The sequence below is a fragment of the Drosophila simulans genome, chromosome 3L (genome assembly GCF_016746395.2).
Source record: "Drosophila simulans strain w501 chromosome 3L, Prin_Dsim_3.1, whole genome shotgun sequence".
Taxonomy (NCBI): Eukaryota; Metazoa; Arthropoda; class Insecta; order Diptera; family Drosophilidae; genus Drosophila; species Drosophila simulans.
In genome coordinates this window covers 20,170,381-20,192,456 of record NC_052522.2, presented here as the reverse complement: position 1 = coordinate 20,192,456, position 22,076 = coordinate 20,170,381, and the positions used below count along the sequence as shown (strand labels likewise).

General features: G+C 40.2%; 5 protein-coding genes across 7 annotated transcripts; 2 read left to right on the top strand and 3 right to left on the bottom strand.

Moving 5' to 3' along the window:
• Positions 1 to 627: 627 nt before the first annotated feature.
• LOC6738884 (cysteine-rich motor neuron 1 protein) lies at positions 628 to 13,269 on the top strand. Of its 2 annotated transcripts, XM_039293486.2 has the most exons (4): positions 628 to 921; positions 2,157 to 2,327; positions 11,488 to 11,954; positions 12,010 to 12,592. In XM_039293486.2, exons 2-4 carry the CDS (start codon positions 2,276 to 2,278, stop codon positions 12,448 to 12,450), a joined length of 960 nt encoding a protein of 319 aa, XP_039149420.1. In that variant the 5' UTR covers positions 628 to 921; positions 2,157 to 2,275; the 3' UTR covers positions 12,451 to 12,592. The 2 variants fall into 2 exon arrangements, with proteins under 2 accessions (XP_039149420.1, XP_016032710.1); XM_016169171.3 differs by having other exon boundaries at positions 629 to 921; positions 11,488 to 13,269.
• Positions 5,749 to 11,465, bottom strand: LOC6738885. The gene is made up of 3 exons (XM_002085644.4): positions 7,420 to 11,465; positions 6,700 to 7,035; positions 5,749 to 6,026 (listed from the first exon to the last, which is right to left on the bottom strand). Exons 1-3 carry the CDS (start codon positions 7,516 to 7,518, stop codon positions 5,868 to 5,870), a joined length of 594 nt encoding a protein of 197 aa, XP_002085680.2. The 5' UTR covers positions 7,519 to 11,465; the 3' UTR covers positions 5,749 to 5,867.
• A 143-nt stretch (positions 13,270 to 13,412) lies between the features above and the next one.
• LOC6738883 (cytosolic Fe-S cluster assembly factor NUBP2 homolog) lies at positions 13,413 to 14,724 on the bottom strand. Its single transcript, XM_002085642.3, has 3 exons — positions 14,505 to 14,724; positions 13,990 to 14,432; positions 13,413 to 13,670 (listed from the first exon to the last, which is right to left on the bottom strand). Exons 1-3 carry the CDS (start codon positions 14,613 to 14,615, stop codon positions 13,442 to 13,444), a joined length of 783 nt encoding a protein of 260 aa, XP_002085678.1. The 5' UTR covers positions 14,616 to 14,724; the 3' UTR covers positions 13,413 to 13,441.
• Positions 14,725 to 15,053: 329 nt separating this feature from the next.
• On the top strand, positions 15,054 to 18,845 carry LOC6738882 (phosphatidylserine synthase). 2 transcript variants are annotated; one of them, XM_016169173.3, is made up of 6 exons: positions 15,054 to 15,815; positions 16,870 to 17,128; positions 17,191 to 17,756; positions 17,819 to 18,029; positions 18,096 to 18,177; positions 18,594 to 18,753. In XM_016169173.3, the coding sequence occupies exons 1-6, from the start codon at positions 15,475 to 15,477 to the stop codon at positions 18,665 to 18,667; spliced, it is 1,533 nt and encodes a 510-aa protein (XP_016032707.1). In that variant the 5' UTR covers positions 15,054 to 15,474; the 3' UTR covers positions 18,668 to 18,753. The 2 variants fall into 2 exon arrangements, with proteins under 2 accessions (XP_016032707.1, XP_016032708.1); XM_016169174.3 differs by having other exon boundaries at positions 15,055 to 15,815; positions 18,732 to 18,845.
• A 42-nt stretch (positions 18,846 to 18,887) lies between these two features.
• LOC6738881 (vesicle transport protein SFT2A) lies at positions 18,888 to 22,003 on the bottom strand. The gene is made up of 4 exons (XM_002085640.4): positions 21,755 to 22,003; positions 19,840 to 20,009; positions 19,652 to 19,769; positions 18,888 to 19,245 (listed from the first exon to the last, which is right to left on the bottom strand). Exons 1-4 carry the CDS (start codon positions 21,824 to 21,826, stop codon positions 19,114 to 19,116), a joined length of 492 nt encoding a protein of 163 aa, XP_002085676.1. The 5' UTR covers positions 21,827 to 22,003; the 3' UTR covers positions 18,888 to 19,113.
• Between the last annotated feature and the right edge of the window lie 73 nt (positions 22,004 to 22,076).

Here is a 22,076-nt window from a genome sequence, read left to right as displayed (position 1 = left end):
TAATTGATTTTTAACGCATATCCTAGAACCGTAATTTAGTAATTTGTCCAATTTGGTTGCCCAACTGCTCTGTTAAATAACAGTGCAGCCTATTAGCATATTACAGCACCGAACGCCACAGCTGACAGTGTTAATCGATTTAAGGTCGCATAAAATAATCGATAGGTCACAACGAACGTATACGCATTATCGCGTATACGCACTATAAACAAACCGTTTCAATTTTATAAAGCATACGAACAGTGGTACAACGATTCAAAATTCGGAGTGCAAATAAAATAAAAAATATTAAAATATTTAAACAACACCGCATAATAAAGCACACAATAAAACCCATTGCAAGTGAATATAAGAGGCATAGGCAATATAAACATGAGTAACTTAGCTTAAATTTAATTAACAAGTAAAATGAGTAGGTATACGACAAATATAGATCAGTCTGATTAAATAAAGTAAACGCTTCGCCCATTGTAATTACGCATTTAGCCAGATTTATTTGCCCAACCGTACACAAGTAAAAACAAACCAGATCGGAAGAGAAGGGCAAAGAGAAAACCGCACTGAGTGCCAAAAATGGTGAGCGAAATGAAAAGAGAGAGCGAGAAACGTAAATAAAAATGTTCAATTGGCGAACAACTCTTTAGTTTGCTGGAAACCTCCACTGTAATCGGTTGTGTGCTGTGCTCCACTGAAAAATCCCGGAACCTCGCATATTTATCACCTCAAAAGCGGCGTCTCAAACAAAACACAAATACGCAGCACTGCGAAAAAGACAAACAACGGGACTAAACCAAAAAAAAAAAAACAACTGAGAAACAACTAAAAAAACAAGAGACCAATTGGACAGACAGGCGGCCAATTGAAAACAAATAGTACAATGAAGTTTTATTTTTGGATCAGTTAGACTCTCGACCAGTAAAGGTAATGCCAAATCGAGTCCAAAATATATTCATACTCGTAATATGCGTAGGCCAAGCGACCTAATTTCGGCGCTAAGTGTTTCCCCTGGCTTTATGCCTATTTTTTCTTGTTTCTCGCTATCTCGATCATTTGGTTTGGTTTCTGCTTTTGGTGTTATTTTCAATGGCCACTGTGAAAAATATGTGCTGCAAGTGCGAAAGATGGAATTTCATTCGCTGCTTCCTTTTTAAGAGCCGAGTAAACCGCGGGCTTAGCTCTTTGCCTAATAACATTTGAGGGCGAATCGGTCAAATGCACTTTCAGATATGCACGTGTCGGCGGACATTTTGTTTTGGCCACCACTTCACTGGCTTGCAAATACATAAATGGTCTATAAATATCTGTGATGCATCTTTTATTGTCATTTTTTTGTTGCGCGTAGAAATACTTCGATAAATGTAATAAGCGCAAATAAATGAACAAACTGCAACATAGTAAAAACTTGATCGGAAACGTATACGTTTCCCAGCCATTGGAAAATGCTGAAACGCTGAAATACAGGAAAAACCCATAAGCGCCCATTCAGCATTATACTTTTGGCCCAAACTGTGTGGTGTGCATCGGCTGGCTGTCCATGTGCCTGCGACTTTTAGTACGTACAGTACATATGTGTGTGGTATCAAAACGAAGAGTTATCAGGCAATCATATGGCATATGTTATAACACACTTATCGTGCGAATCGAAGAAAACAACGCAGGTAGCGTGTTTGAGCGGTAATCAGAGTGTACTTGGCAACTTGGTTACAACTGCGTGGTAAGAGTGGTAAGAGCCTTCAAATCTCAGACAGGAGACTATTGTCAAAGACTAAAATAGAGAAGAAGATTAGATAAAAGTGCATTTGAAAAACCAACTGCGATAGGTTACGCTGCAAGTGGTTGAGGTATATATGATGCAATGTCAGATTAAAGTAAAATATAAACTGTGATTGTAAGGGTTATGCAAATAAGATTAGATACATTAGATGAGAGCGCATCTCGAGACAAAGAAAAGAGGAACCCGAGTCGCAGTTATGCAGTTTACTTCCAACCGGTGCGCTGTTCAGTTCCGCGGCAGAGAAAGTAGAAAATATGACGTGCAGTTGCGAAATTAGGGATTTGAATGGAGAACTGAACAAAAATACATTAATTATATGCAATAGCCAATCCAATCCAACCCAACTAACTAATTATAAATTTTTAAACCTTTTTCCTTTCAGATACTTAGATACAACTAAACAAAAGAGCAGAAACACGCATTGAAAGTTATCACAGCCAATCAAAGATATATATACGCGTATATATATATTTAATCAGCCTTAATCAGACTTTGAACGAAATGGTCAAGTTAATCACAATTTGCCTCCTCCTGCGGATTCTACAATCATGTGGTGAGTGAATAATGCCGAAATTAGTACATCAATGATGTGAATCACTGCCCTCGGATAATTCGAATATTGTTTTTCCATTTTTGTATCTTTTGTTTACTTTGACCCTATTGAGATTGAGATGCTTTCCATTAAAGAAAAAACAGCGGTGGAATGCCTACGTCACGGCAGCAGCCTCATGATTCTATATATATCGTTTCGATCCTGCTCATGACGCGTCGAAAACTATATATATCTATATCTATACATCTGTAGCGTCGGTTTTGGCCATATGCCATATGCGAATCTCCCCCTCGTCTTCTTCTTCATTCTGTGCATAGCGATTTTTGGGTTTGCTTTGTTTTTTCCACCCAAAAAACACATGTTGATGAGCCAATTTTCTGGTTTCTGCCTTTGTTCTGTTTTTGTTTTGGCTTTATTTCCGAATTTCATTGATAATTCAAATGGCCCGCGTATTATCTAAGTTTGTTTGTATTTTCGGTTGTATTTCTTTGCGCTTCACTTTACATTTGTATTTCGTATTTTGTTTTTTTTTTTTTGGCGCATTTCTCAAAATATTGTTTATTTTTATTCGATTCGTTATTGTTTGGCTTTCGCTGGCGTATGTTTTTCTATGAACCGAAATGACCTTGATAGTGGATATCGAAGGCTATTGCCTAAACTCAAAACAATATTACCTGAAGTGCGTCACAAAACTTTTTACAAGGGAATCCAATAATTTCCAATTAATCTAATTTATTTGAGAATTGTTTAAAATTTTAAGAATATTTTTTCGGAATTCCTAAGAAAAGTTTGATTGACTTAGTCGCATTGTCATAGGAAATCGCTTCAAAAAATCCCACAATCTTATGGCAATCAATGTTTACGCGTGCAAATTGATTACTTTAAGGCATATATAAATATCACTAATAAATGGACATGGCAAAGTTATTAGTTTTATTTGCAAATAGAAATCTGCAAATACGCGTTCGCATGGCAGATAGCACTATCGCACACGGGAACATTATTTTATTTCTGCAAGTAAAGCCCCTATTGACTTTGTGATTAATGCTGAAAATAGCTGGGGAGCACTTTCCACTTGCACCCACGCCAAAGGCCGATATAAAATATTTCCTCGCTCCACAAGTGCAAATATTTATAGATATCGCGGTGGGAACATGTGTTAATCTGCTGAAATCTAATGAACTTAACCTTGAGTTTGGAGTGGAGTAGAGTGGAGTCTTGATTTCTTTAGATTTTTCGTTTGCAGTCCAGGAGTGGCAACGCGCACTTTGTGTATGGAATTCCATCTTAATCTGCGGCGGCTCCTTATCAAATTGCCACGAACGGGTGACAAACGACAGATAGTCTGTTCTACAGCGTGTTTGTTACGTATGTAGTACATAGTTTCCAAACTCACACAGACCCATGGAGTCCAACTGGCAGTTGTTGTTGCCTTGTTTGCCCAGCGAATTCCATCTAGATGAATACGATAAGTGAACTTAGAGTAGCCAGAACGAAGGCGAGTTTGAGTCGATAAAGGAGTACATACATATATAGTTTTCTTAGGCCAGCCCCTGCAATACTATTCCATTACCTGATGAAATTGTAATCCGCATTTCGTGCAGAAAATTTGCCCAAAAAAGTGAAAGTGCACTTTGGAGAAAATGAAGTTATTGCTTGAACTAAAAATCAGAATCTCAGTTCTTAATACAGCAAAATAGGTAGTTACACCAACTAGTTAAAAGTTAAGTAAATAAAAGCACCTAAAATATATTATACTTTTGTATCTTCTAGAATTCATTGAAATATTTCTGAGTGCATTTGCTTCCGGCTAACCAGTGAGAAAGCGGCTGGCTGACTAACCCACTAAGTGAGCCATTTAGGGCTATATTTTTATACCCCTCAACCAGTTACTAGGGGTGGCTGGCATATTTTGGCCTAGAAATTCCCGACTGTACTGGTTTGGGTTATGTCACCAAACGCCCGCCATTCCAGACTTTCTGTTATGGCAAATGCAAATGCGAATGAAAATGGAAATGAAAATGGGAAACGGGTGGGCGGAAACACCGTTCCTTTTGCTTAATGGCTGGCCTTGACAAAGGTTTTCCTTCTGGCCAAGTCAACGTTTCTTTGGCATGGCCAAAATATTGATGACCAATTCGGAGGCCATAAATGATGGATGAACCTTGCTCACTCGACTTTTTGCGGTGTGCTGAGGAATTTCAGATGAGCGAAAGAGTCTGTGATCATGACATTGCAGACTGATCTAGTGAAAGGCGAATGTTTATATTTTTAGGCTTTGTTTTGCTTTTTTTTTTTGCATCTTGATAATCGCCGTTCTATTTACGCCTTGCTAAATATCTTCTGTTGGCCACACTCACGTCATTTCTTAATTTGATTGGCCAGCACTTGAAAAGGGGCCTGAGCTTTCTTAATCTATTATTTTTCTGCACTCGCATTATCAACAACCGAGTATGTTTATAATATAGAAGCGAGTTGGCCATTTGGATACAATTTAATCTAGTGGCCAAGCGTTGGGAAATTCGACATGAAATGCCTAACACATTACGTTTCCCACGAGCAAGGTGATCATTAAAAAGTAATTAAATTATGTAATATAAAGTATTATTTTAATACACATAATTTAAACAGTGACTGCTGTCTGCGTTGAACATTTAATGTTTTGGCAGTTAGCAATCCATTAAAACCAATTAATTGATAGTTTTCGATTATCGGATTTTGGCTAGAACTAAGAGCTTTTAAAGAATTATGATAGTAGCCCAACCACATAAATAAACAAGGAAGAATGCTATAGTCAAGTTGCCCGACTATCAGATACCCGTTACTCAGCTCGAAGTGTGCGCGATAAATTTCAATATTTTTTGGAAGATTCTAGCGGACGGACAGACAAACGGACAGACGGACATGGTCAGATGGCTATTGATCCTGATCAAGAATATTTATGTATATACCTTATAAGTCGGAAAATCTTTACGTACTTTTTAACGAATCTAGTATATCCTCTTACTCTGCGACTAACGGGTATAAATAGAGTGCAGAAATAAGTGAATCCCCTGGATAAACGTATATATTTATTTTAATCTGATTTTCGATACCAGCCAAAGTTCGTAAGTTATGGATGAAGCGCTGGTATTTGTTTTTAATTAACAGTGAAGTGCAGAAATCAGTCAGCCAGCCTGATGCCAAATTCCTCGACCATGAATCATGGGATTTCGCAGAAAACTGGATCAGAATCAAATCTAAAATCTGAAAGTCATGACAGTGAAATCGGCCGGGTTCAATGGCAAAAATAGATATTCATTTATTATCCACAAGTCATAACTATTTCACCTTTAAACCAAAACCAAGTGGCCCAGATAGGAGTCTAATCTCAATGTGTGCCGACGAATGAATCCCATGCCAAAGCTATTAGTCATTCGAGTTAGTCATGGAAACGCACAAATACGAGTATATATCGATGTACATAGGTATTTGCCGCCGGCTTATGTGATTTTCCTTATATATACATTTTTTTTCGTGCTTTATTGAAATATTTTCTCCTTACGATCGTCTCATCACCTCGGCATCCACACTGGCCCGGATCAGACCCGTATTCCTGCTCAGCTGGAAGACCAATTTCGTGTTGAACTTCATGTCCGGCATGTAGGCCGGAAAATGATCCGGATTGAGTGCAAATCGCGTGGACGTATAGTTGACATTCTGCGGATTAACATAAGATATGGAGGAAAACCTGCTGGTTAGCGAATGAAAATGATATTGGCCACTATCGATTTGGGTTTCATTTGGCGAAACCGCTCTGGTTTTCTCGTTTAATGCGCACTGGATTTGTTTATTTTATTTTGTTTACTTTCCGTTTTTTAATGATTGCGTTGTATTTTCAAACAGCCGTATAGATAGCTATGTTTATTTGCGAGAACATTTGACTAATTTGTTGCTCTATTTGCGCTCGGCTCGTAAAGATAAAGATTATGGGAAATTTTCATCAGATTTTGACTTTGAGTAGGTCAGCAAACGCTTGGTGTTTGTTTAATCAGGTGTATAGGTTACTAATGGCTATAAACATACATATTGGGAATATCATTGGAAATGATTGCTAAGTGTGGTTCTAAACGTATGAAATTTTGAGAATTTTTAACCTTTAACTTTTAACTTGCCTCTCCTTTTGGCTAACAATATTGTTAAAAAGTGAATATAATTACAAATATTAATAGAACTCGTTCTTTGTAAGGCATAGCTTATCCGCAATAGAGATATATGTTCGACAGAATCCAATGCGAAATGTAAATGAGATTTACCACTTTCCCGCATTTGGCATTCCAACTTGACTTGGTTTGCCAATTGCGCAAGAATCAAAACCACTTTTTTAACTTACCGCCAAAAGGGGACAGGTATCTGGATAGTTTCCCGATTGCAAGAGCTTGTGGAGCACGGCATTCAGGATGCGGTTCTTGCTGCGAAACTCAATCAGGTGGCAGCCATCCACTCGAATCTTCAAGAGCTGCTGAAGCAGGCGATCCTTTCGGTTGGCGATCTGGCCCACGCTCAGCTCCACCCACATTTTCGTGACGGCTCGGCGCAGCAGGAGGAAGGTGTTCAGGAAATTGCCCTGCTTCTTCGGCATTTCCACGATGTCGCACTTAAAGATCTCCGCCGTAGTGGGGTCAATGACCGAGCAGTTGATGTCCCTCCAACGTATCTCGAAATCGCGCTACAAGTGGGAGGCCATTAAGCAAATGCGCATCATATGTGGAATCCATAAACCTAGGGACTTAGTCACGCCGGCTACTTTTGGCCAGGAAAAACGGAAAGTGCATTTCAGTTTGTCTACACACTTTGCCATTTACGTAGATTGTTTGAATGGAAAATTATTTATGGATGCTTAAAAAATGGATATATCTTTGAGTGTGCATTCCTATTTAATGACCTACAGCTTTTGTAAGATTCTATTTTTACATGATTTCTACACTTTCATTGCGATTTTTTCTGCATTTGTTGAATATTACTACAACTTATTTTATGTGGCGTTTTTCTTCGTTAATATATATATATATGAATTCCGGTTTTAGATATTCTAAATCACATCTGTACGTACGGTTGCCAGCGATGGCTGCCATAGAATCGGCACAACCAGACAGCATACTATTAGTAATCCCCTCAGAAAGGCGTCGGTCATCATACTAACGATGGCCATCGAAAGGCACACATTGCGGCCCCAGCAGTGCAGTAATTATTAAGAATAATTATTGTTATTATTTTGTATAGGAAACATATAAATTGAATATCGCCGCACATCTGTTCGTTCGCTCTCATTTGGCATTATTGGTTTTTTGTGGGTCCAAAGGGGGAACTTCGGGTGTGGTTTACTGACATTAATCAGCCATTTTACGCCAGGCCGTATAATTTAATTGTAATTGTGCAATTTGTACAAAATAATGCGAAATAATCAACGCGGGACATACCCCCATCGTTTGTTTCCATTTTGCATATGAAATGAAAGTGTAAAGTCGGCTATATCGCCCTGCTTGTTTACTTTATTTATTTTAAATTTATCAAAATGCATTCCTGCTGCTTTGGATTCGATAAACAGTGTTACTTGTCAAACAAAATGGTCCAAACACTCGTGAATAGCACATAACTCATCTGAAAGAAAGCGAATTAGTTAATTTGGAGTTCCATTTGGCATTTGGCATTTGGCTTATAGCTTTCAGCTTTCCCATATGGCCGACTTCAGTTTGCACTTATAATTAATGATGTGCGGCTGAATATATATACATATGTACATTTGGCTGGCGTTCGGTGGGCAGAGCCACTACCATAATTGATCTATAATTAAGATAAGGCTTAATACGCCTGTCGCCGGCGGCTTAAACGGGACCAAAACGCAGAATATGTTAGTCAAAAAATAGAAAGCGTCGAGCGTAGGAAAATGTTTTGTTTACGCGATTACTAACTAACTAACGCATTACTTTACTTTTTTACTTTTTTACCATTTGTATCAAATGGTAGAAGCAGAAGGAAGCCAAGTTAATGGCTAATGACAGTGGGTAATGGCTAATGCCAACCGTGAAGTGAAGTGAAGTGAACTCTCTTAATTGGCTGCTATGCGGAAAGCGGGCAAATCTGGAGTGACGAACGATTATTTGCTCTACATGCTGGCGATTAAATGAAATCGCATAAATTACGCTTACTTAGGACGTGAGAGAGAGGTTCGCAAAAAGATTGATTGCTTTTCGTTCTGTCAGATTGAAGGAATTTTCACAAAGCGAATAAAAGAAGAAATACATAGTAGTAGTACTACTGATTAACGCAGGTCTGATGTCACATTGTTCGTTTTAATTCGGCTGCGATTAAATCACATCTGTCATAGTTTATTTTAATTTTGAAAGCTTTCTTTGTTTACGATCACAATAGTCAGTGGCAGTGCTACGACTACAGTTAGGTTAATAAACTAATTAACGCGGGAATAAGCTGTATTTAAATGGAATTTATTTTTTAATAAATCAAACACGCTTGGCCGATTTTCAATTTGATAGAGGCACATTTTTTGCCATGAATTACATTTGATTGAGTGGCTCCACTAGTAATTATTCAGCTTATGATTTATTCAATGGATTCGCTGGATGGTTTATTGTTCTAAAAAAAAACACGTTTGCGAACGCTTTACTTTGAGAACTGATGCTAATTAGAACCATCGCATAAAATGTATCTGAGCTTGGCCTTTAAAAGATCTTATAAATGTTTTATCCTAGATTTAATCACCACTTTTCCGTGACTCATTCGTCACTGTGATTCATGGCTAGTAAATCTCGGCCAAACGATTCGCTGTCTTCCTGGTTTACGGGTTACTAAACTCGCCGCTTTATGACTGCCTTAATGACCAAAAATTCGCTTAAAATGTCATAAAATGTACGAAAATATTTTAATTCGCCGCAGAGAATTAGAGTCGCCATCAGCAAATTATCAAAGAGACACTTTTTCAATGTTCACGGTGATTGACGTGAATGGGCAAGGTAGAAAAAAGCGGAAAATGTCAAAAATAAATAGTTTCTCGTTTGTTTGGTTGAAAGGTCTGTCTGTAATTACTCCATCAACTGTTTGGTCGCTTGTAACGGCCAACATCTTGGGCTCTGTCGTACCCCCACTTTCGAAAAAGTCATTTTAGACATTTTAGATAGTGGTTAAAAGTAAACGACGACCTCCTCCCCTTGATTTTTTGGTTTCCTACGAGTAGTGTAATGTTCGTTTTGTTTGGTTTAAGTAACTTTGCATGTCAGCGAGCGTGTCAGGAAAAACAAAAAGCAAAAATAAGCGACTGCTAATTGCACTGGAATTTATTTTTGCCGTGTCTGTATCTGGTTTTTGTGAGCTGCTCCTCAGCTTCCCTGCCTGAATTGCATTTTTGCATGCCGGCCTTCAGCTGTAGATCAATCAAAAAGAAATATGGATCGCCTCGTTCGCAGCTTCAAAGTATCCGTATCTCCACATCGCTGTGTCTGTATCCGTGTCCCTGTGTATCTGTATCTGTGGCGCGACCGGTGACGTAAGTGGGCAGTAGCACTTCTGCTGGTGCTCCCCTATAAAATCATCATAATCGCAACCGAAACCGTAATGATCATCGTCGTCGCCAGAGATCTCCGCTAATGAGCCCCGACCCATTTACTTATGAGGCGGATATGTGCTTAGGTAATTTGCATTGAATTTTTGTAACCTTTGGAACCTGGATACCTTCCCCAACTGCCCCTCCGTCTCATGTCTCGTTTTTTTTCTTCGATTTTTTGCTGACCCAAGAACGATAAAAAGTTACCACTATCCGTGGGGGTCAATAAACCCGCCGTGCAAAGCAACAAATAATTAAATACCCAAAACGAAGAAAGCATAGCGTTCTTCACTGCACATGGGCAATTATTATTGACTAGCTAAGCATTAAAACGTATATACAACTCTTACTAGAATCCAGATTCAGAATGAATTTTTTCCTCACTAGCTAAGGTTGAGTTATTATTATTGTGGGTCTTGCAAAGTTAATATGAGGAAAATATCGCTTATTTAAAGAGCAGAGAAAAACATTAAAAAATGTAGACCGTCTTCATTCTGGTCCCTTGTGAATAGAAGCTTCTATCTAGATAAGTAAACAACTTCAAGGTATTTGGATGATTCCTATCGATTCAACACGCACACTTCCCTGCCGTTTTCAGCGCCCTTCTATGCGCTTCTCAAACAAACGAGTACTGTCACGCACACAGAACCGAGCATATGAATAATTGCCCCGTCTGCTGGCTGTCATATAGATCGCTGCGACCTGATAGCCGAAGAATAAAGCCAGAACGACGAAAGCAACAACTTATATCTATTTTAAATTACGTTCAATTAAATGCGCTTCACCTACAAAGTCTGCGACAGTGACGTCAATATCGAAAATAATTGATAACCTTCGATCACGATCGGGAAGAGATTGTAACTGACTTGCTTTGATGGCTCGCATTTGTGTAACAAACTTTACCACCACACCACCTAAACTAATAGTACACGCAATTGGGGCAATATTCGTTCAATGAAACGACCGATCCATATCGATACAATGAGAGGGGGCTTCAAATCTTTCGGGTTTGTTTGGTGGAGCACTTGTACTATATGTCTACTTTTTTCTTCACACTGTTATTGTTCTTCTTTGTCATTCCCGTTTTTATCGCTCTGGCGCCTTCTACCCCCTTTTATACATAATTCAATGATAAAATGTCAAAAATCAATAACAATAAATAAATGATAAACGAGAGTGTCACTCCCGTACTTTGTATTCCACCAAAAATAAATATCATTCCGTTTGTTTTGATTGGATTCCTGCTTTTGCGAAGAAGTTTCCTATAAGTGTGCCTAATCAAATTGCCATTTTTATAAATTTACCTCTGGCTTTATTGAATAATTCATAGCTATTTGGCTTGCTGGATGGAATGTGATTTTCAAGATCGATCAATATGTAAATATTGAACTTGAAGGGCATTCAAATCAGAACGGCATTTTTTCGATCTCCTTGGAGTATCGAATTTCCGTTCTGGGTAAGAACATGGTGGCTTTCGATTTTACAATTTTGCAATAAGTATATAATTTAAATATTTATTTAACACAAAGCTCTAACCAATACCTCATCTGTTATTGATTGCAGCTATGCCCATTATTGACCCAGATAGCATAGATGAGTCCCTTGCGTGTCCACCGTGTGAGAATGACTTCCCAATCTGCTACAAAGTGATCGTGGAGGTGGAACGGGGCAATGGGCTGCCCGGCAGCTGTTGTCCTCGCTACGAGTGCCTCGATGAGGAACCTGTCTGCGATGGTTCCAAAAGGAGATTCTATAAGAACAAGTGCACTGTGTGCGATCCTTGCGAACCGCTGGCCATTCAGTGCAAGGAGATATGTCCAATGGAAGAACCCGAACCCATTTGCCTCTCTGACAACAATGAGTACCACAGAAATGGCGATGTTTGGATGGAAAACAATGGTTGTACCACATGCACATGCGAAGGTGGATATGTCACCCGTATTGCTGTTCAGTGCAATCATTATTTACGGTGCAGCAATCCCGTTCAGGTCAAGGGACAGTGCTGTCCGGTTTGTCCGGAAGAGCTGGGTGTGAGTAGCAGTATCTTCGACGATAGTAGTCACAAGTATAGAAACTCCACTTCAGCACCAATTACGGGCGAAAGCGAATCCTCCAGTTCAGGGTGGAGCTCCACTGTGCCAACAGATACTTCTGATTCCGTTTCGGACACCAGCGGTTCACCCAATAGCCCATCTACATCATCTGAGCTGGTCACGCCGACTCCGAACACAAGTGATTTATCCAGTTCCACAGAGAAGACAAGTACGGACTCGAGTTATGAACAACTTGGAGGATTTGCCACTTCCGAGTCGCCGGATCTCAGAACCGACTCAGAAGAACCAGATACATCAAGTTCTGATTCTCCGACTGAGACTACCACAAATCCAACCACATCCGAAGCATCAGCCACTTCCACAGTTTCAAGCACTTCAATGGAACTTCCCACTGCAACAGAAGATGGTATCACCAAAATGGATTTTAATGCTGATGACAGAACACCGCAAGCAATTGATGAGCCCACCGTGATCTTAGTCAATGCGACTAACTTCATATCAGTGGTGACCGATAATCCCATCACGAATCAACCGGCGGTCGTGGCACCCGAATCCACCAGTCAGATTAAGGATCTCAGTATGGAGATCCAGCAAATAACATATCCCTACGCAGAGGTGCCCCAGGAGCGCATCCAAACCGATTGGCCCTTGGAATGCGTGGTTATAATGGGCTTTGTTATACTTTTAGTGTCGATATCCCTTTATGCCATCGTGAAGAGATATTCGAAAAGCAAAAAATACCATGCCATACCATTAAATCCAGTTCGAAAGCTGAATGAAACGGAGAAAACGAAGGCGGAGCAAAAGTTGTGATTCTGCACAGAGAGAAAACTATAGTTCCAGGTTGCCATCTCAGTTTATCAGTTCGTTTTTTCTCTGTGTGAATTCCATCCTCCTGCAGACTGATTTTTGATCTTAAAAATTATACCAAAACAGTGGATGAAGTCTGCATGATAGTACTACGTAGGAAAAGAAACTACACTTTGTCGTCAGTCCAGAGATAAGCACACAATTTGATCTTTAAACTATGCTCAAATCAATAAATAAAGCGATTAGGTTTAGCGGTAGGAGTTAAGCAGTTAAGGAATACGTTATTAATTATAATTGGAAAGTATTAGTTTGATTGTAAATTATAATTACTGCACACGCAGAATTGTTGCATTAGAGTGATTACATATCAAACGCTCGCACTCATATAATTTTAAATTATTATACCCAAAACTCATCAACTACATTCATTCCAAAGCATAAAAAAATAAAGAAAAAGAAACCAAAGCTAAACGAAAGCTAAAATGTGTTTGACAATGGGCGTCCCTATTTCAGTTTGTCAATTAAATATAAAAAACCTTAAAATTTTGGAATATTTGACAAATCAGATCGTTTCCTGATGAAAATGGTTATATTCATAAACTGAATATTGAAACAAGCTATCAAATTTAAAAAATTGTTATTTTGGTGTTTATTTAGGAGGCCAACATTGTTTTCAACTTCTCAACTAAATGCGTCAGCACCTCCGCTGTCGTGGAATCCGGAAGCTCGTCCAAGACGGACGTAGTGGTGCCCGCCAAAACGCCCACTCGGGGATCTATGGGCAGAGTTCCTAGATGTGGAACTTGGGCGTATGTGGCCAGTGAGACGCCACCGTTTGACGAGAAAATATTGGTGCACGAGGTGCAATGGGGGCACACGAACCTGCGTAAATCAAATATAAGATAATTTAGTCAAACATGAGATAATTATCACCTGGTTAAAGTCCACAGGTGTCGCCCTGCCGTAAACTTGACGCGCAAAGGCGTCCAATTAATATCTATGTATATTTGCATTTTCAATTAGTCAGCATTAAGTACAGTAGAAATGCTTATCAGGAGTTTGTAAAACTCTTTTCAGTTAGGGAACAGTTAATGGATGGCTATCGTTTTCGGTGCCTTACATTGGAGTTTCAATTAGGACAAATTAAAATGAATCCTATTTTGTTGTCTGTTCTGTGGCTTAACAAACTTAAAGAACTCACCCACTCATATTCTCGACTATGCCCAGGATATTGATGCCTGTCTTCTTGCAGAAGGTGATCTCCTTGCGCACATCGTCCAGGGCCACCTCCTGCGGAGTGGTCACAATTATGGCTCCGTGGCAACCAACCTCCTTCAGGCACTCCATTACGGTGATGTGCTCATCCGATGTGCCGGGTGGCGTATCGATAATCAGGTAATCCAGCTCATCCCACCTGACGTCGGTGAGGAACTGACGGATCATCATGGTCTTCTTGGGACCACGCCAAATGACCGGATCCTCACGGTTCTTCAACAAAAATCCAATGGACATCACAGCCAAGGTTTGGAATTCATCCGTATATACAGGAACCCATCCCTCATCGCACTGGAATATATCCCGTCCTTCCAGGCCCAGTAAATATGGCACACTCGGTCCACACAGATCTATATCCAGCAGACCAACCTAATAGATTATACGAATGAGTACCTTTAAAAATTTGTGTGTAATGTTTTATGGTGAAATGGTTTGAGTTACCTTAAATCCGTTTTTTCGCAGTGCCAGCGATAATTGGGTGCTCACTGTGGATTTTCCTACTCCTCCCTTGCCTGATAGCACTACGATAACATTTTTAACCTTGTCCAGCATTATAAAGCGATTTAAAAGCAATTTATACCGAAACCAATGCAAAATCGTGGATTGCTTTTTGGTCAACAAGTGCAATCAGCTGTTCAGGGCTGCAGTAATAGCGTTAGGGGTGTTCCAGTATTCCAATATGTTGCAATATCTTAACTGAATGATATTATGCGGGACCTCAGCTATAATCATTTTTATTTAACTGTTTGTAAACAAAAAGAATTGAATTACACGGGAATTACGTAAATGATGCATATATAGTTATTATATAGAAGAGATAAGGTAAAGAACAAATGAATGAAGTTCCCTAAGATATAGCAACTCTAAAATATTGACAATATAATTAGATATCCTGTTTTAAAGTAGGCTGATCATTGCTTTTCGATTTCGATCTGAAATAATACAAAATATTTTGCATCATAAGATTGCCGAAGCCCCCCATCGTTCCGCACTTCGTCTGGCAACGCCCCTGTTATCAAGTCACACATTTCAACCTTCCGGCAACGCCACCGCCGGCAAGTGTCGATTTTTATTGGTCCAAGTCGCGCGCAGCATGTTAATTGACAACAACGGACGGTAGCTGGCGAATGATAAAATAAACGTGCGCCGATCGAACGCGAGTCGAGGATCCAGGAGCCGTGCCCACGCCATAGCAATCGAGGACACCCGAACCGGGCGCCATAGAAACCGCTGCGAGGAAAGCCTAGTGGGAAGCCTTGGTGGAATCGAATCGAATGTTGCGCAACCTTCAGTCCCCGCATGTACTTAGCCACCAAACCGATTCCGAATCCGATTCCGAGCCACCAACCACCTAACAACAACCACATCACGCCACCCGCCTACATTTGATAATCGAATTTGTAGTTGGGCGATGAAGAAGCGCACTAATTCACGTGGCACACCGACCTCGTCGGGCGACGCGCTACTGGCCACCAGCTCCTCCTCCGCCGGCGATGCTGAGCGGGATCACCCCGCCTACAAGTCGGGCGCGGCCAGTGCCCCGGCCACGCCCACCAAGCGACGGGATGGCAGCGATGGCAGTGGCAGCAGTGCGGGCGCACGCAGAAAACGCAAGGACGAGATCGCCCAGACATTCGTGATCGTCAACGAACGTCCCGTGGACGACATATCGCTGGACTTCTTCTACAAGCCACACACCATCACCCTGCTGGCTGTTTCGGTGCTGGCCGTCATGTACTTTGCGTTCGTCAGGTGAGTAGAGGAGCCCATGAGCCCGCAGGGAAACCCATTGTGATCTCTGGCAAAGGAAGGCTTAGTTAGTATGCAAAGGATTTCTGGTAACACACCAATGAAGGTTATTCGATCCTGGATGCTACGCAACTTCATTGAAAACTCGCCATCGGTTCGCTTGTATTCATTTCGATCTTAGAACTTTGCCTTTGTCAGCTGAGATTGCTTGTTAACCCATTGGGTGTTTATGCGGGTTTTGTGCCCTCGTTAGCTTCATCAAAAATTCATCAAAAAAAAAAGTTGGGAGTTTGTAGTTTAAATTATAATATATTATATTGGACTTTCCTTGAACAAACTGAATCTTTAGATAAGGAAGAGTTTGTAAATCCATTTCTGTCATTACTGATTACTTCCTATGAGAGGTACGTTTAGAACTATAGTACTGGGCCTAACCCTTATCAGTATTACATAACTGGTCTGTAGTAAATCCCCTTGGTAACAATAGTTTATTTGCATTGGCTGTTAGCGAGATAGAACCAATTATTATTATTATTCTACAAAAGGTTTCATTGGCGAACACGTTCATTTCAAATACTTGAATTACATCATTTTGTATAATATTAATAGACAGTTCATCAAAAATGATTGGATTTCACTAGTTATTCACCTATGTCCTGTCAAGTCCCTTATCTTCGAAAAACTTTCGATGAAATCATAATTTTTAATCAAAAATCTGCACCATGTGCCTTCTTAGTTCACCCATCAGTTGTTGTACAGGGGTTAAGCACTTAAAAATATCACGAATACTCTGCCAAAAGTGTCAACTCAGACAGCCGAAGGTTTAAAAAAGCCAAAAACAAAAAATAAAATATATATATGCGCTAGACTAGCGAACAGTATATAAAAGTAGAATCGCCTAAGGAACATACGTAATGTACTCGACGTTCACTTAATCGTGCCATTGACCCCCAAACCCCATCGAAAAACGTGCTATGCTGATAAGGAATACTATGACTGAAATAGTAGCGCTAATGGAAGCCAAGATCATCCACTTAGCAATGCGCTTTCGTTACAGAAACGAGGCGAACGTGGACGAGAATCTCTGGGCCGGCCTCCTCTGCATTGTGTTCTTCTTTCTGATCGTCTCGGTGATTGCATTTCCCAATGGACCCTTCACACGACCCCATCCCGCCGTCTGGCGGATATTATTCGGATGCTCTGTGCTGTACCTGCTGACGCTACAATTCCTGATGTTCCAAAACTACCCGACCATCAGGAGCATATTCTACTGGATCGATCCAAAGTTGAAGAACTTCCACATAGATATGGAAAAGGTAAGTCCTTCTTCGTCACTATGAACTGCCCAATATGTAACCAACGATTTCATAATTTCTAGGAGTATGGCGTCAATTGCTCGGACATCAGTTGGGATCGCGTTAAAGGCCACTTGGACGTCTTTGCCTGGGGTCACTTCTTGGGCTGGGCCTTCAAGGCCATCCTGATCCGTCACATGGGTATTCTGTGGGCCATTTCCGTGATGTGGGAGATTACCGAAATAACCTTTGCGCACCTGCTGCCCAACTTCATCGAGTGCTGGTGGGACGCACTCATCCTGGATGTGATCATCTGCAACGGTCTCGGCATTTGGATGGGTCTGAAGATCTGCCAGATTCTGGAGATGCGCGAGTACAAGTGGGCCAGTATTAAGGACATATCCACCACAACGGGCAAAATCAAGCGTGCCATGCTGCAGTTTACGCCCGAGAGCTGGTCGGCCATTCGCTGGCTGGATCCCAAGTCCACGGCGATGAGATTTGCCGCCGTCATTCAGCTAGTGATCTTCTGGCAGGTCACCGAGCTGAACACATTCTTCTTGAAGCACATCTTTGAGATGCCACCAGATCACTTCATTGTCATAGGTCGTCTCATTTTCATCGGTCTGTTTGTGGCGCCTTCGGTTAGGTATGTTTTTCTTTTAACCATTTATCTTATATCCTCATTTCAATTGATACTCTGCGTTTTAGGCAATATTACGTGTATGTCACCGACACACGCTGCAAGAGAGTCGGCACCCAGTGTTGGGTTTACGGCGCCATCATGGTCTCCGAAGCTATTCTGTGCATCAAGAATGGCAAGGAGTTGTTTGAGCGCACGCAAGCCATCAACATTGTCCTGTGGCTGACTGTCCAAGTAATAATCTCGGTGGCATTTGTCTACCTCGCGGTTTACTGGCAGGTAAGAGCTAATTGGAATTCAACTTAAGTTGTGCAGATGTGCTAATTGTGCACTTGAATATTTCAGCAGCGGCAGCTGAAAAAGGTTTCATCGACGCCCGCAAAAAGAAAAGAAACTAGTCCTGCCAGCTCATCATCGCCCTCGAAAGGTATGTATATCCATTTAACAACTGCAAGCAACATTAAATGGGGTGATGGTGAAGGATAAAATATAAACATATTCCTTGAATTGTGTTGGGTTGTTCAAAATGTCTGTTCATGTATAAGATGGATCATTTGTATAACTCGGAAACTAGGATAACTATTGAATTGTTTAAGAAATACAACTGGCATTTGCTTAATTGTGGCTTATACTCTACACTTCAGTCCCTTTAATGTTGCCTGCCTTACCAACTAACTTTCTTTTTTGCGCTCACTGACTTTCTTTGCTATTGGCTCAATTTATGGTTAACCACACTGTTTTCTCAACTCAATTTGCTCTCAATTTAAATTCTCCTTGCGTTTCTCCCCTCTCTGTCTCTTTCTCCTTCTCCGATTCTCCGCGGATTGCATTGCCACAAAAAAGCACAATCGCCAAGGAGCAATTCCATTGATGCACCCAACATCATGCACTACGATATTAAAATTAAAATAGTCTAGCCAGTTATTGTTAACTTTTATATCTGCTACTTTTGATCTACAATTTTTCATTTCACTTTTCTAGGTAAATTGTCGCCGCAAAAAGAGAAGAAACTAAAATAAGAAGTTGCTATAAATAAACTTGAAAGCTGCAGAAGCAAAGTGGATCGGGCCATTCTTTAAATTAAAAACCAAAACAGAGAAGAGAATTATGTACATACACTAAAGAAAACTGTACTGATTAAATTAAATACATAACATGTAAATATATATATATGTATAAAAGATATATATATATATATATATTTATTAAAAAGACAAAATGGAATTACTTGTTAATAAGAGAATATAAAGGACATTCTATGTTCTAGTGCTAGGTTAATACAATACAAGCGATTCAATTGTCTTAGCTTAAGCTACAAACCAATCTGGCTTTTCTCGAGTTATGTACAGAAGCGCATCTGATTCTAGACCTCCAGAATTGCCGACATGGTCTTCTTGACCGCATCGCGGGCGTAGGGGATGTAAGACAGCGAGTACCAGGTCATGGCCAGAGATTGTATGATAATGAATATAAGCGTGAGTCCCGCCTTTTTCCACTAAAAACAAACACAAAAATGCCAATCAAATACAAATAATAACAAATTAAGCCCACACATCGATTGTCTCGTACTGTTTTTTTAGTTCAAGTAATAAAAAGTGAACCAATATTCAGAATTTAAATGTTAGGGCATGTGAAACTGTGTTATAAATATTAAAGTAAAATGCTAAAAGCTATAATTTAACTTTACTGTATGTAAGTTCATGTTCTTGCACGCAATTTCATTGGATAACTTTAAAGTTTAAACATAAAGGAAAAGTTCTCTACAAAACCTGCAAGCAAAATCGTCATGCTATCGCTATGAAAGTAACTTTAAGTAAAAGATCCAAAAGCATTCAACGAGCAAATTAAAGACCGAACCCTAAATAATTGTGGTATCTTCGATTTGAACATGGACGCCTTACCACGATAGCAGCGATGAACGTCAGGACCATCATGACGAGCACGATGATGGTGGCGATCAGCCGGGTTTCCGCGAACATTTTCTTGATCTGCTTGAAGGGACCCATGAGGAAGCAGGTACTGAAACCGGAGAAGAGAGACTCATTAGCCGGCCTGTGTGAAGTACGATTGGAACCAGCAACGCGCTCACCTGGCCATCGAGATGATGTTTCCTAGGGTGTAGAAGACCGCAAAGACCACAATGCCTCTGTGCAGAAATAGGGCGACCGAGCCGAGTATGGAAAGTAAGATGCCCAAGGCGAAGCAGATGATGAATCCCTTGATCCGAGTGGACCAGCTCAAAGTGGACATGTCGTTGATCTGCGTACAGTTGCGGTAACAATAATAGCACCAAAAGCTGACATTTTTTCAAAATTTTTTCCACTAATCTTAAATACTACAATGATTTTCAATTGAAATAATAAAATTGGTAACAGATCTAATGGATATTTTAAAAATAATTGGTAAAACAAAAAAAAACCTCCAAATTTAGGCGGTAACAAAAATAGCACTGTTTCTCGTATTTTGCTAAAACTAACTAAAAAAATAAAATAAGAGTTCAACAAATAGATTATATCTTAAGAACTATGTTTAAAGAATCTTAATATTTGGTTGCGTGACCATTGTAGGCAATGACAGCTGCGCATCCTCTTGGCATGGAGTCCACCAAGTCCTGGTACCGTTTTTGAGGAATTTTGCTCCATGAATCCTTGATCCTCGATCCCCCATGAATCCAAAGTTCCTCGTTATGGTTGGGCTTGGCTTCAGAAACCTTTTTTTCACGTCCGCACAAAGTTTTTCGATTGGATTCAAGTCGGGTGACTGATCATTACTCGGATCGATTTCTGCTCAAACCACTTTCGAGCCTTCTTCCTCGTGTGTTTTGGGTCGTTATCCTGTTGAAATGTCCCAAAAAACGGCATTTCATCCTCGGCATATGGCGCCATCACATTTTCCGGGATACCTGTGTAAATGTGCTGATCCATGATGCCTTGAATCATATGAATCGGATCTACTCCATAGTATGAAAAGCACGTCCATACCATGATGTTGGATCCCCCGAGAGCCTTTCCAACCAAAAAACACAATTTTGCTCTCATCTGACCACAAAAATGTGGCGCTACTTCTCCACAGGCCAGTCCTTGCGTATCTTGGCATATTCGATTCGCTTTGCCACATGCTTCGCAGTCAGAAGCAGGACTTTTCTGGGACTGCACACATTAAGGTTGTTTTGTCTTAAGTGTTTGCGAACTGTTTCCACGCTTTCAGCTATCTGAAGCTCCTTCTTCAGTTTCGTGGCCGGCTTAAAAGGCTCCTTCTTGCTTTGCCGAACCAAGCGCTTGAACTCCACGTTGGACATTAAGGGGTTTTTTCCACGTGTTTCGTTCTTTTCGACAAACAGCAATGCATTGCGGTTCATATTGTTTGAAAAACCAAAAAACCGTCCCATTTTAGCGTAAGTTTTACCTTCAGAGATCATGTTTTTAATCAAATTCCTTTTTTCGACGGTAAAATGCTTTCCCAGACCCATAACTAGAGAATTTTTGGACTTCTTTCGAAAAAAATTCAATTAAAACCTTTAATGCAACTCCTTTTTTCAAAATTTGTCGAAAAAAAAACCCAAAGCAATCACTCCTATTAATTTTATTCAGCAAAAACGTGGTCAGTGCTATTTTTGTTACCGCCTCATTTCGCCTCACTTTTGCAGAAAGTGCCCAAAACAAAAAGAACCGTTACATTTAGAAAGTCAAAATTTCTTGCTTAGAGAGACAACATATGGTACTTATTATTCATGCAATCAGACTTTAAAAAAAATAAACATTCAATACCTTTTTTTAGGAAATCAACTTTCAACCTGCAGTAGTGCTATTATTTTAACAGCACATGTATGTAATTGATTGATATTAACTAAATGCCCTGATAAGCGTCACACGGCTTGGGAAGCCATGTGATCGAGGGGGGCGTTGCCAGTGGCTAGCTCTTAAGCCACATCATAATCATAATTCCTCCAGCCGGAATTAGTTAAGGTGCTTAGTGAGATCAGTCCCACTAGAAAACTTCTTCACCTGTGTAATGATACTGCTCTCCTCCTCCGGAGTGGGCTCATCTCCACTCAGAACGCGACGCAGCTTGTCCATTATGCGGCGATTGACTAATGTTCAACAGGTGGCTGACTTGGAATTATCGGCTCTCCTCAGGTGTTTTGCATATACAAAGGCTTCTTCTGTTTTTATGCTCCGGAATTTTCACACCAAAATAAATCCAAGATCAGACCTAGTGTGACCGTGCTTGTAGCCGTTAACATATACCGTCGGATTAAAAAATATACCAAGAATATTAAAAAAAACTAAAGAATTTAGATATAGATAGTGCATTTTTATTCAAAAA

Coding starts and splice junctions, on each gene's coding strand:
- LOC6738882 (XM_016169173.3), top strand. CDS start 15,475: ATGAAGAAGCGCACTAATTCACGTGGCACACCGACCTCGTCGGGCGAC. Junction 15,816..16,869: donor ATGTACTTTGCGTTCGTCAG/GTGAGTAGAGGA, acceptor CTTTCGTTACAG/AAACGAGGCGAACGTGGACG. Junction 17,757..17,818: donor TTTGTGGCGCCTTCGGTTAG/GTATGTTTTTCT, acceptor TCTGCGTTTTAG/GCAATATTACGTGTATGTCA.
- LOC6738884 (XM_016169171.3), top strand. CDS start 2,276: ATGGTCAAGTTAATCACAATTTGCCTCCTCCTGCGGATTCTACAATCA. Junction 2,328..11,487: donor GCGGATTCTACAATCATGTG/GTGAGTGAATAA, acceptor TATTGATTGCAG/CTATGCCCATTATTGACCCA.
- LOC6738881 (XM_002085640.4), bottom strand. CDS start 21,826: ATGGACAAGCTGCGTCGCGTTCTGAGTGGAGATGAGCCCACTCCGGAG. Junction 20,010..21,754: donor AGAGCAGTATCATTACACAG/GTGAAGAAGTTT, acceptor AACTGTACGCAG/ATCAACGACATGTCCACTTT. Junction 19,246..19,651: donor CGTTCATCGCTGCTATCGTG/GTAAGGCGTCCA, acceptor GTTTGTTTTTAG/TGGAAAAAGGCGGGACTCAC.
- LOC6738885 (XM_002085644.4), bottom strand. CDS start 7,518: ATGGCCATCGTTAGTATGATGACCGACGCCTTTCTGAGGGGATTACTA. Junction 7,036..7,419: donor GGCAGCCATCGCTGGCAACC/GTACGTACAGAT, acceptor TCCCACTTGTAG/CGCGATTTCGAGATACGTTG. Junction 6,027..6,699: donor ATACCTGTCCCCTTTTGGCG/GTAAGTTAAAAA, acceptor GTTAATCCGCAG/AATGTCAACTATACGTCCAC.
- LOC6738883 (XM_002085642.3), bottom strand. CDS start 14,615: ATGCTGGACAAGGTTAAAAATGTTATCGTAGTGCTATCAGGCAAGGGA. Junction 14,433..14,504: donor TGCGAAAAAACGGATTTAAG/GTAACTCAAACC, acceptor ATAATCTATTAG/GTTGGTCTGCTGGATATAGA. Junction 13,671..13,989: donor ATAGTCGAGAATATGAGTGG/GTGAGTTCTTTA, acceptor TGATTTACGCAG/GTTCGTGTGCCCCCATTGCA.